Below are 13,425 nucleotides of genomic sequence, written 5' to 3'. Positions count from 1 at the left end.
AGCTGGAGAGAGAGAACACTTGCTGGCATGCAGCTATAGCCAACCATAGACAAGGCGGGACAACTGTTCACACTGTACAGCAGGTCCTTCAGTAACATCTTTTCATTTAACGTTGATCTTTTCATTTAACGTTGATCTTTTCATTTAACATTGATGAGATGCCATAGAAACTTAATCTTTTTTATGTGGTAAAATTGGTTTTCTTATATGTTGTTTCACTTGAAGTCACAGAACCTGTCAACTAGGTTAAGTGAGAACTTAATATATTATTTTACAAGCACACAGGAACACCCCTTCTGACTGCACCCCCATCTCCTTCCAGAATACCTTCCCCAGGAACCTGAGAATTCAGTCAGTCCTTTGACTTAAGGCTTTTCCTTGTTAAAAGGTAGGGGAAAGAGAAACATCCCACTTTGCCAAAGCCTTTGTCAGTCATTTGCACCTCAATAGGAATGAGTTAATCAGATTTTTCCTAAAGCCACAGATGTTTGGAGAGCTTTTTGTTTTTGTTTTGGACAAAATGTTTACAGCAAGGGAGAGGAAGGGAACAGAAGGGCCTGCTCCACAAAGGAAAAGAAAAAGAAAAGAGAAACCACTTGAGGGAAAAAAAATACAGAAGGGACTGAGGACAGGCCTAATCTATTTTAGAATTTTCATTGATGCCAAACCTCGGGGGCCAAAGTTGGGGCTTTAGGAACAATGATGCCAGTGAATAAAGTATTAGAGATATTTGGGGAAAACTAGAATATCACACTCATGCTGCTCCAAGGCCTAGAAACCACTGCCAGCTTCTGAAGGTTTATGCAGGGATAATTATCAACTTGTCATCTTCTTAATGGTGTGTATGTACCTGAGATACTTCTTTCCATATAGCTAGTGTATCGAATGAAAACAAACTAAATTTACTGTCACACAAGCAGAAACCTAATTGAAAAATAAATGTGCATCTCCTACAATGAAAACACAGACTCCTAGTCTCCCTGCTTCGGTCCTTGCCCCCTCAGTGCAGCCAGTGATCCTATTGAGATACGGAGTGAAATCTTGTACTGCTCTGCTCAAACCCTGCAGAGACTCCCCATCCAACTCAGAATAAAAGCTAAAGTCCGTAATGACACAGGAGCATCTGGACAGTATGCCACTCCTGCAACCTCTCTAACTTCATGTCCTACCAGTCTTCCCCCGGTTCATTCTACTCCAGCCTCCCTGGTCTCCTCCATGTGCCCTGAACATACCAGGCAAGCTCCCACCTCAGAGCCTTTGCACTTGCTGTTTCCTCTACTTAGACTGTTCTTCCCCATCACATGCCTGTCTTCCTCCCTTCCTTCGGGAGTTTACTGAAATGTCACTTTCTCAAGCAGGCCTTTTCCTGGCCACTCTATGTAAAACTGCAACACACAAGTGCACACACGCACACATGCCCCCCCCCCACACACAATACACACACTTCCAATCTCCCTTTCCTGCTCTATTTTTTTTATTAGCACTTACCACTATCTAATCTAACATATATTCTACTTTATTTTGTTCATCTATCTCCCCCACTAGAAGATAAGCTTTAGGAGTGCAGGGAATTTTATGTTTCATATACTGCTGTATTAACAGCTTCTAATAGAACACTGCTGGCACAGCTTGTTCAATAAATATTTGTTGAACGAATTAGTGAATATACTATATATTCCCAAACAAAACATAGAAGCCTAGGGGATTGTTCACAAAAACTCTTCCCCTCATTCCCCTAATTGCTGACTCGTCGGCAGCCGTCCGTCTCGAGAGACGATGGTGTAGCTTCTCAAGAGTCTATCTGCACCGCCGAGAATGGTTGTGCAGTCCGACTCGGGAGTGACACAGTATCTGTCTCCTCCCATGTTGAATCGACATCTTGCGATGACGCTGGAGTGTCCTCTCCAGTGAAGCTGAAGCTACAGAGCCTGGGCAGGGTGATATGGAGGGTCTGCTGTTGCCCATGCAGCAGACCCCCCCTCTCTTCGCAGCTGAAGGGTCCAAGGGAAAGACGGAGTCAATACAGCTTGGCTTCAGGTGCGCCGCAGGAGTTGCCGGTGTTGACTACAACGTCAAACCGCCTTAGGCACTCCGGCTCCAGATTTTCTGTCGGGGTTTACTCCCTTAGCCTTTCCCCTGAAGAGGTATGCCGCAAGGCAGCGGAGGTTTTTTGGAATCAGAGTTTTCCTTCTCTGACCTAATTGCTGACTATAGTGCCCAATTCCTACAGAAGGACTGTTCCTCCTACTTTGGGGACAATGGAATGAGGGGCAAAGTGGAGGGAAGAGAATCTATTTTATGGAGGCCTATTATACATACGTATATCAGGAACTTTGTACTCATTTCAATCTTTAATTATCTACCAATTCTCAATTATCTATCTATAAGGTAAATATTATTATCCTTATTTCACAGGGTAGGAAACTAAGGCCCAAACAAGTTGAATAGTGTACTCAAGTGTCTTAGTGAACAGGCAGGATCTCAACACAGTTCTGCTGACAGCAAAGGCTCCACTCATTCTACTAAACCAGTGGTGATCGACTCTGGTTTTTCATCAAAACCACATGTAGAGGTTTTGGGTTCTTTTTTGTTTATTTGCTTTTAATAGAGATACTTGGGCACCTATGCCAGGCCAAAGGCATCAGGATCTCCAGGGTGTAGCCTGACCACCACGATGAATCAAATGGAACCCAACTTTGACAGGGACCATACTATATAAATATAGAAGACAAAGAAAGAGTGATACCTGTTGAATCTGGCCTCCAGATGACTGCTGAGATACTCAGAAGGGAAGATAGTGTGTTCAAATACAGAGAAGCTGTATACATGATTCATTGTCAGTGCCAATTCTGTCAAGTTTATATGTAGTTTGTCCATGCTGTGTAAAATTGAGAAAGTAAAATGAGCCTTGATTATGGGTCTGGCACTGCCTGCTATTATCTGGGAAGGATGTATTTGGCCATGACTTTCAGACCCCTTTCAACTTCTAGGAACACTCAGTCTAGAACAGTATACATTAATACTGACTGCAAAGGCAAAGGAGAAAATTCACATTTAAGTGCTTTTCCATATCTGTCATTCCCCACCACTCCTGCATTCTTTGCTATATCACATTCTCTCTTCCCTGTTCTTCTTTCTTTGAGGTAGTGGCCATTTGGCCCCCTAAGGCCCAGACTCACTTGGTCACAATGCTGCGATTCTTCCGGTGACTCTCAGTTCCTGGCTTGTCCCTCTCAGGTTCTCCCTTTCTGGGAGTCTGCTTCTGCTTCATAGTTTTCTTGTTCTTGGCCTTGCTGATGGTAGTGGCACAGTGCTTAGGCAAGAGCTTTAGAAACAAATACCCATGGATGGAGAAATGAGATTAGTTCCTAAAACTGCCAAGTAGCCCCTCTAACAGTTATAAAAAGGTTCCTCCATGACTGTCTGTCCTTTTATCTTCTGCCTCTCTCTCTCTTTCCTTCCAGCATTTCTTTTTCTAATAGGGGCCTATGTGCAAAGTGCTTACCTCTTTTAGTTTTTGTTAAATATTTCCCCATGTTTATGATCAAAGTCTCAATATGGCAGTGTCTTTCAGGGATGAGATCATCAACCCCCTACAACATCCTGAAAGAGAGTCTTTCCTAATGGAAAAATTCAAGGAAAACGAATACAATCTAAGAGCTCCACTCAACTGCATTTACTAGGGTCTTCCAACCTGAAAGACAGTTGTTTTCTGCTGGTATGGTTTGGCTCAGTGGATTGAGCGTCGGCCTGAGAGCTAAGTGTCGCTGGTTCGATCTTCCAGTCAGGGCACATCAGAGAAGGAAACTCTGACTCCAAAAAACCTCCACTGCCTTGCGGCATACCTCTTCAGGGGAAAGGCTAAGGGAGTAAACCCCGACAGAAAATCTGGAGCCGGAGTCCCTAAGGCGGTTTGACGTTGTAGTCAACACCGGCAACTCCTGCGGCGCACCTGAAGCCAAGCTGTACTGACTCAGTCTTTCCCTTGGACCCTTCAGCTGCGAAGAGAGGGGGGGTCTGCTGCATGGGCAACAGCAGACCCTCCATATCACCCTGCCCAGGCTCTGTAGCTTCAGCTTCACTGGAGAGGACACTCCAGCGTCATCGCAAGATGTCGATTCAACACGGGAGGAGACAAATACCGTGTCGCTCCCGAGTCGGACTGCACAGCCATTCTCGGCGGTGCAGATAGACTCTTAAGAAGCTACACCATCGTCTCTCGAGACGGACGGGCATGGGCAACAGCAGACCCTCCATATCACCCTGCCCAGGCTCTGTGCTTCAGCTTCACTGGAGAGGACACTCCAGCGTCATCACAAGATGTCGATTCAACACGGGAGGAGACAGATACCGTGTCACTCCCGAGTTGGACTGCACAGCCATTCTCGGCGGTGCAGATAGACTCTTAAGAAGCTACACCATCGTCTCTCGAGACGGACGGCTGCCGAATGGACAACCATCTCACCTGCTCCATTCCTTCATATTCTGTCTGGTGGAGACAGTTACCCACACTACCACAGCCCACTGAAGACTCGGAGCTCACAACGTGGCCAAGTTTCTCTACTACTTTTCTTTCTTTTGTTTTTTTGACACAAGATATCATATTTTCCTTGCTAGCTAATTTAAACATCAATTCTGCATCTCTTCTCTTCCCCCCAGATATCCCAGTTAGCCATACAGAAAATCTAAGGTAAACCTTATATATTCAGGTATGTCCTTCAAGGTAATCATCTCAGAATTTTCTCCTTTTAGTCAAATGCTGTTGAGCATGTACAGAGAACATGTCTGGATGCATAAGAGTGATCAAAAAATTGACTTTCTTGCATTAATTATTTAAATATCTCTCAAACATGTGTTTTCACTCCTTTTTTCATTAAACTGGTGCATTCCCCTAGGGCAGGGACTGTGTACCTTCCTTCCAGAACCCCATCCCAAACCCACCTTAGTACCCAGTAAGTACGAAATAATCTAACAGTTAACATCTATTGAGAGTTGTATAACAAATATGTAACATACTTTAATTTATTTAATCTTTATGATACCTCTATGAAGAAACTATTTTTATCCTCATTTTACAAATGAGAAAAATGGAAAGGTTACATAATAATATAACTGTGCACATGTACAAACACACTACACACACGTCCTGGCTCTCCTTCTACCAAAGTTGCTTCAAAACCTGACTCAAACCCAGGAAGGGGTGAGTAGTCTGGGCAACCTAAAAGACTCCAGGGCAACAGCTGAACAAGTTTCTCATTTTCAAATTTTCTCAAATTTAGATTGGGCTAATCATGACCAGGTGCTGTGAGTCCATTAAGGGAAGGCTAAGAAGGGGAAAAAAGCAGACAAAAACAAGAAAGCAGCCCTGAGAATAAACACAAAGGAGATACATAAAAATGTTTAGACAGTCAGATCAGGGCGCAGATAAAAAGATGAGACAAGATTGGTGACCTGGGGGCCACTGTCCGAGTATACATACACAGGACAGGGAGAAGAGAAGTAAATGAGAAAGTTAACTCATCTCTCAGAATTCTTCAAATGACAGCACAGATTTTGTTGGAGTGCAGCTGTTCAAATAAGTATTTTTAGAAACCTGTCTAGTCCTAAGGGAGTAAAGACTTAAGGGACTACACTAAGCAAAGAATCCTGCCATAAACTCAAGTACTCAAAAGCTCTAGCCCTCCTTAATAGAAAGTGTCTAAAGAACTAACAGTTGGGAGGAAGACAAAGGTAGGCAGAGGGAAAAGCACAGAGAGATGACAAAGGGAAAAGTTAAACAGAGAGAGAACTGAACCTACCTGCTCATTCAAGTTTCTCTGCTCAGCACAGATCTCCAGGACACAGTTACTGGTCTGCTTGGCCAACTCCTCTAGGAAGGAGTTGCAATGATGAAGACTGTGGTTCTTCAGGTGGGGGTACTTTGGGAAAGAGGAACCATGGGAAAAAATTATCATCACCAAGACAGCCACTTCATCCTCATAATACTGCTCTGCTTCTCTAGCCTGAGCTACCCCCTCCTCCTACAGAAAAAGAATCTGAGACCCAGAGAGAGAATATAGTCTATATAAAGCTGTGACATTGAAAGATTCATATCACATACCCATGTTTGTGCCCTTCTTGGGACCAAAATCAGCCCTTGGAATTGTGTGTTGAGGGAATATGAATAAGATGTGATTAGAGAGATAACAGAATTTGGAGTTCAGGGTGCCTACCTCCTCTGGGCACATCTCATGAGTGCAGTGAACAAAATGAGCACAAATCAGGGGAAAGGCAATGGCATAACGCAACATCATGGGTTCCTCCATGGTAATGGTGAACATCTTCTCAAAGGTACGGAGATGAAAACTGCGGAGGAAAGGGAAGGAGACTCAGAACCAGGGTTTAGGGTCTGGTCATTTTGAAGTGGAGAAAATATTCATTCTTTCAACAAATATTTGTTGATATTCACCACTTGCTTCATAATTTTCCTACTCTTAAGGTAGACAGAAACTCAAGAAACTTAATAATTTCAGACTTTTATACTTCTTGCCTTTCATTGTACAAAATTTGCTATTCCTTCCTCAGAATCTCTGCATGACTTGGGCCATTCCCCCTAATTTAGAAGTATTTCAGTACTACTAATTCACATTACTCCAAAAACTGAACACTCAGATTAATTCCATGAGAATGATCTTTCCTCAACCCTACATCCTCTCAACATCATGCACTCTTTTTACATTTTATTACATTTGCAATTATGTTGATGACCCTTTCACACGTGTGTGTTTTCTCTCCCCATCTATATTAAGTGCAGAGAGCACAGACAACATACTGTGTCACTTGTTATGCACAACAGTGGTCACATAATAAATGCTGAATGATACCAAGGAAGATAAACTAATTTTTACTCTCTAAAGGCCCTATTCTCCAGCCCTCTAGATATTTTCAGTTCTCCCCACTAAATGCCCAAGTTTTGTATATCTCTTCTAAATCACAATGTCCCACGAATAAAAGAAGATTCCGAAGATAACAGTAAGGAAAAAGGTATATTGAATTATCCCAGGAAAGGGAAGGCTGTGTAAAATCCAAGTGGTTTTCCTAAAGAAAGCCAAAACAAAAGAGAATCAACTTCACATTCCTATCACTTACTAGAAGCTGGAATGAGTGAGCTGTGGAGTATGAGAATCTCCCTTCAAGGAGATCTCAAAGAAAACAAGACTTTTCTATCAGTCTGGGACAATGACAGTCCTCCATAGATGCTGTGCAAGAGATCACGTGAATTGGTAAAAAAAAAAAGCTCTGAATCAGGACATACCAGAGAGTGGACAAGTCAGAAGTCTCCACCAGCATTTTCTCTACTGAGTCCAGCATTTGAGAGTGAAAGACAATGAGGTTCATCACCTTGGCTAAGTCAGGGTTCTCATGCAGGTGCAGGGGAGCCTTAGCCACACTGGTATATGTCTATGGTTGGAGTTGGGAAAAGGGTGGAGAAGAACAAGATAAATGAAAAAAAAAAAAAAAAAGCCACAGGGCTACAGTTTGGCTGTGATTTTTCCTGTTCAATTAACAGTTTTCAATGTTGAATTACTCCATATAGCAGAACTTTTAAAATAAAAAGAGAAGGGATTGTGGGGGATCAAGACCCTGAGTACAGGGGACCATTAGCAGGAACAGACTTACCTGTAGACGGAACCAGTCCAGCCTCAGTCCAGAGAACTCAAATTTCTCTCCATTATCAACTGCAAGAAAAACAGAAGTTTAAAAGGAAATCATAAAGCAGCACTCTACATCCAACTACATAGAATGGTAGATACTCTTCAAAGTCATCTCATCCCATTCCCTGGCTCAAGAGAACAATATTTCTAGGGGGGGCGGAAAGAGAGAGAGAGATTCATCCTTACATATACCCTGCCTCCTCCACTTCCCTCCAGTTACCTTGTTTGAGATTCAGAGAAGAGAGAGTACTGACGAATGAAGACATAATAATGGACTCCTCCTCAGGACACACGGACAGGTTCTAAGAAAGAAGCTGGAGTTATTATCAAGTGGGCATAGGTTTTACCAGGATAGAAATGAGGACCACAAGGTTCAGTCAGTGTATGAAGGTAGAAAGAATTGTTAATGCCACAAACAGATAGAAAGAGCCCAGCAAAAGATGGAGGAAACTTTCTGGGTTCCCTGCCATGCTAACACTTTATTTCTCTTCTGTTTCTCTGTAGCTTCACCTTGAGGGGGGGGGGTGTGGGGATGAGAAACTGCTAAGATGATGAGTCTTTTCTTTGTTTTCTTTTAACAAATGTAGAGGGGGAAATTGGGCTTTTTGAGATTCAGCCAAAGTATTCCCTAGGGGAAATGACCAGGTATCACCCTAAAATTTCCAAAGTATAATCAATTAAACATACTTGAATGATATCACTGAGCACAAGAGCATCAAATCTGGCCAGGTACTGAAGGTGGTATTGCTGTATCACTTTGATGTGTCTTCGGACCAGAGCCCTAATCTCCTCCAACAAGAAAAGCAGTTCTGCAATGCTCCTACAGAGTCAATGATGAGAACAGAGAGATGTATGAGACTAGAAATATGAGCTGAGATAAAGACAATGATAACAGAGCAGAAATTGAGACCTCCTATGCTCATCTGATGCCTCCCTGTCCCTTTTCCCAGTCCATCTAAGTCAAGATTTTTTAAACATGTCAAATACTAACGAGTCAGTGTAATCCTCAGGTGTCTTTGTCTTGGTGACATTTTCTGAGTGGCGAACCAGCCAGGCAACCTCATCACGAATGAAGGACAGGGCCATGAAAACATAAAGAGCCTAAGGAGAGAACAAGAACAATGAGAATTTTCAACTTTCAAAATGGATTTCAAAGCACAGACAAAGCTATTGTGATAATATGTGTATGGATACAACTGTGTAGCCAAAACTAGTGTCCAATAAACACAGGACCCACAAAAAAACTGTGTGACACAGAATCAGACATGTTCATATGTTGACATTAGCTCACAATCCTCCTTCCTCCCTATCAAATTAAGTTTTAGAAATATTTACTAGGCATTTATGTTATTAAAAAAAAGCAAGCTCTGTCTTCAATTAGTTTACACTCAAGTAGGGGATACGTACACAAATAGCTAAAATACATGATATACTATGATAGTGCTCAAAAAATAGATATAAGAAGTTTGGGGTACTCCAAGAAGATTCAAGGGAATTAGTATATACATATAGAAATAGATATCAGAAGACTCAGAAATGCAATAACTCATGAATGCCCAGTCAGGCCCCAAATAGAGTCTTTTATTGTCATCCCCCTCCCAACACTTCTTCCTCTTACCTTGGGACCCAGTAGTCCTGGTTCATCAGTTAACACAGTCTCCATCTCCTTCACTGCCACCCGCAGAAATTGGCGTCTTTGACAGTGGAACTGGCCACTGAGAAAACAGTGACAATGAGAACATGGCCTCTCCCACCCTTAAAAATCCTCCAAAGGCAGCACAGAAAAGAGCTGCATTTAGGAAGGGGTGTCAGGTAGAGAAAGTTTCAATGCTATTCTTAGACTTTGTTAGAAAACACAAGAATCTGGAGAGCAGCATTAAGTTCTTGGGTTGGGACAGTAAGGCTATACAGAAACTGGAGGTGGTTTAGGTGAGACAAAGGTTAGGAGAGATTCCTATTCTATCTCCTCTTGGAGAATCCATTCCCCACCTTTACCTGTTCGCAATTACATGTTCCTTGCTTTCCTTTATGTCTGCCACTCGCTTGCCATACCTGAGAATTGACATAAGCACAGCAGGGTTGGCCATTCCCCTGGTTAGAGGCCTGTCCCATCTTCCCAGTCCTCAGACTCCAAACTGCAACCTCGGGCTCATGGGCAGCCCTCACCATCAGGATCTTTCAAAATGCTACTTTTACCCTGGCCTATTAATAAGAGACTCATAGAACTTAGAGATCATTCAGAGTTTTCTTCATTATTTTGCAAATGAATAAATAATACCTAGGGGAAAATGACTTGCCCAAGGTCAAATAGAGTTTCAGTGGCAAAACTGGGAGTAGACTTCTTGTCCTATGCTCCTGCCTTGACACCTTCAAGCCAAAGTACTCTTCCAGATTTGAGGGAGATAAAAACAGTAGTATATAACTTTGACATAGACCCTGCTCTCAAATAAAACAGTTACTCCAGCTCTACCTTGGGTCCCCTTCCCACCCACCACCCACCTCTTAGAACTTAACTTGGTCAGTTATCCCCTTTGTCACTTAAATCTCTCTGTCTCCACTGGCTTAATCCTCTTCTCCCAACAAATAAGTTCAAAGCCTCCCTTATTCTAAAAAGACCCTTGCTTGACCATGATAATCTACTAAACTTTGGCCATTCTCCTATACCACCAAACTTCTCCAAAAAGATATCTATGCTGTTTTTACTTCTTCATCTTTCACTGATCCTTCATTCTCACAGGCCTTTGACACTAAACAAATTGCTCTCTCTATGGTCAATATGAACTGGAATCACCAAATTAAATGGCCTTTTCAGGGTTTGTGGTCTGTCTGTGATATTTAACTTTCCTCATAATACCTCTTTTCTCCTATGAGCAACCTGTGCTCAAAAATCCCACACTACCTTAGGCTCTTTGCTCTCTATGTTCCTTACATCTGTCTTCTCTTGCCACCACATTAGTCAAACTTCATAACCTTTCATTTCCCTTCTCCAAACCACTCCCTTATTGATTGCCAAAGACATTTAGAGTTGAAAAGTATCTTAATTAAATCAGGATTTCAACTCCACTGGCACATAATTATTTCAACCTCTACACAGTACAATGGAAGGAGACAGGATTAAGAGTTGAAAAATCTGGAATTATTTCCTAATCCCAACTCTTAAATGAGTGACATTAGACAAGTTTCCATTTTTTTCATTTATTTTAAAAGATATTAATACTTATACCTGATTATAAGTATCATGAAGGTCAAATTATATAATTTATGTCAAAGACTTCCTAAACTATAAATCTTATGTTAGTTATTGTACTTAGTGATGAGGAGCTGAACACTATTCAAACATCCCTTCAATTCCTCAGAACTGATAATCATTAGAAAGTTTTTCTATGTATCTAGATCTATCTAGGTATATTGATACAGCTAGATCTACATATATAGATATAGATCCAAATCTACTTTCTATAACTCCAAATTATTAATCTTATATTTACTGTTTCTTAATTCTAGCAATGATTTCTTTTATGATAATACCCAGTTGTTGAGAGTATGAAGATTAAGTATTCAGATAAGCTGTAGATAATATATCTGTTTAGAGAGCAATTTGGTAAGCTATTAAAATTTGAAATATATCTTTATCCCAGAAATTCCACTTCTGAGAATTTACCCTATAGAAATGTTCACAAAGATGTATGTCTAAGGATGTTCATTACAGCATTGTTTATAAGTTTTTAAGAGTGGAAACATTTCAAATGTCCATCAATAAGGGACTGGGTAAGTAAATTATGTTACAAGCACATAATGGAATATTATTCCACTGTTAAAAAGAATAAGATAAGTCTCTAAAGACTGATATGCAAAGATATCCAAAATATACTAAGTGAAAAAAATAAAGCAAACTACAGAACATAATGTAGAGTGTGGATCCACTGCTTTTTTTTAAATGCTTAAATAAGGTTGAAAATACATGCACACCTTTATATGTTTATATATAAACACAATCATCTGGAGGACATACATACACCAAACTATTCTGGGAGGGAAGATTATAGTCAAGTTCTATTTTGTATTTTTTACATTTCCGGATGTTAGTTTTGCAACTATAAAATACAATAAAGATATCTGACCCCTTCCTTAATCCCACACCTCTTTCTTTTGTTGTTGTTGTAAATGGCTTTTTTTATTTTTTAAGGATTTTTATTTATTTATTTTTAGAGAGAGGGGAAGGGAGGGAGAAAGAGAGGGTGAGAAACATCAATGCGTGGTTGCCTCTTGTGCACCCCCGACTGGGGTCCTGGCCCACAACCCAAGCAGGTGCCCTGACTGGGAATCAAACTTGCAACCCTTTGGTTCACAGGCCAGCGCTCAATCCACTGAGCCACACTAGCCAGGGCTATCCTCATTTTATAGATGAGAACATTGAGGTATGGTATGGAGAAGTTAGGTAACTTGCCAAGATCACACAACCAGTGAGTCATAGAGCTAAAATTCAAACCCAGGTAGTCTGTTTCCTGATCCATGCTATCTTATTAATTAATGTATCCCTAAAATCCAGTGAAGTGCCTGGTGAATAGTAGGTATTCAATAAGTATTTCTTCAACAATTAGAATCAATCCTTACCACCCATACTTAGGACACTCATGGAAACTGAAAAAGCATGTGAGAAGGGGATAAAAACCCCAAAAGAAGATGAGTTTGCTTCTCATGTCTCACCCTTTAAAACTGCTAAACAGGTCCTCGGTGACCTTGTGCACCTGCAGCACATCCTCCCGGATGAGGGTGATGTACAGGGAGCCCTGCAGACACTGCTTCCACAGCTGCTGGCACTGGCTATTGGAGTTGAGGCACCCATGACAAAGAAGAAACCCAACTGCAGGTAGGTAAAACATTACAGAGGAAGATTTCAGAAACTGCTATCCAGTAACATGCTGCTAAATCTCTTCCCACATGATCCCACGAAACTTACTGATAATCCAGCGCTCCATCACTTCCACAGACAGGTATTCACAGGCCATCTGTGGGAAGAGAGGCAGAGGTGATCAAGCAGTTATTTAACTTGATATTCCCCTGAAGGCTAATGCAGTCAATCTAGAATGTGAGTACCAAAACTAACTTTTATTTTCCCAGGCTGGATTACAACACCCTGATAAACCAATAGCTAGGAAACCTGTCAATAATAGAGGTGAGGCACCCTGGCTGGTGTAGCTCAGTGGATTGAGTGCCAGCCTGCAAACCAAAGGGTTGCCGGTTCATTCCATTCCCAGTCAGGGCACTTGCCTGGGTTGCGGGCCCGGTACCCAGCTGGGGGCACGCGAGAGGCAACCACACACTGATGTTTCTCTCCCTCCCTTTCTCTCTCTCTCTAAAAATAAATAAACAAAATCTTTTTTTAAAAAAATAGAGGTGAAGCACTGGAAGTGAAGTAAGGGAAAGAAAAGGAAAAGGAGCTTGGGAGGAAGTCAGGACAAAGGTTTAACATAGCTTCTCTTCAACAGTTCTAATACTTTTAATAACAAGAGAGCAAGACTCAAAAACTTCTCATAATCTCTCCTCATAATTTCTCCTTCCTTCAGATTCTTTACCACTGAAAGTGTAAATCACTCATTTGGCACTTCCCATTCATCTTGTGCAATCAATTGTATTATTATGACTACATGGCATATCTTCCCTACTAGACTCTAAGTTTTTGAAGCAAGGACATTGGACCCACAGTAGTCAAATGAAAATATTTGTTAAT

General features: G+C 41.4%; 1 protein-coding gene across 1 annotated transcript in view; it reads right to left on the bottom strand.

Moving 5' to 3' along the window:
- NCKAP1L (NCK associated protein 1 like) overlaps window positions 1–13,425 on the bottom strand; it is a 38,526-nt gene that overhangs the window by 16,761 nt on the left and 8,340 nt on the right. The window contains exons 8-20 of the mRNA XM_090273318.1: window positions 12,655–12,703; window positions 12,402–12,558; window positions 9,690–9,746; window positions 9,313–9,409; window positions 8,686–8,795; window positions 8,382–8,514; window positions 7,915–7,996; window positions 7,660–7,718; window positions 7,295–7,440; window positions 6,213–6,345; window positions 5,799–5,918; window positions 3,180–3,325; window positions 2,747–2,878 (exon numbers count right to left, since the gene is read on the bottom strand). Coding sequence (XP_090129444.1) covers window positions 2,747–2,878; window positions 3,180–3,325; window positions 5,799–5,918; window positions 6,213–6,345; window positions 7,295–7,440; window positions 7,660–7,718; window positions 7,915–7,996; window positions 8,382–8,514; window positions 8,686–8,795; window positions 9,313–9,409; window positions 9,690–9,746; window positions 12,402–12,558; window positions 12,655–12,703 — 1,421 coding nt within the window. The remainder of the gene's footprint in view (window positions 1–2,746; window positions 2,879–3,179; window positions 3,326–5,798; window positions 5,919–6,212; window positions 6,346–7,294; window positions 7,441–7,659; window positions 7,719–7,914; window positions 7,997–8,381; window positions 8,515–8,685; window positions 8,796–9,312; window positions 9,410–9,689; window positions 9,747–12,401; window positions 12,559–12,654; window positions 12,704–13,425) is intronic.

This window comes from Furipterus horrens, unplaced genomic scaffold, assembly GCF_987537825.1.
Source record: "Furipterus horrens unplaced genomic scaffold, mFurHor1.1.pri manual_scaffold_4, whole genome shotgun sequence".
NCBI lineage: Eukaryota > Metazoa > Chordata > Mammalia > Chiroptera > Furipteridae > Furipterus > Furipterus horrens.
This window is presented reverse-complemented; position numbering and strand designations above follow the sequence as displayed.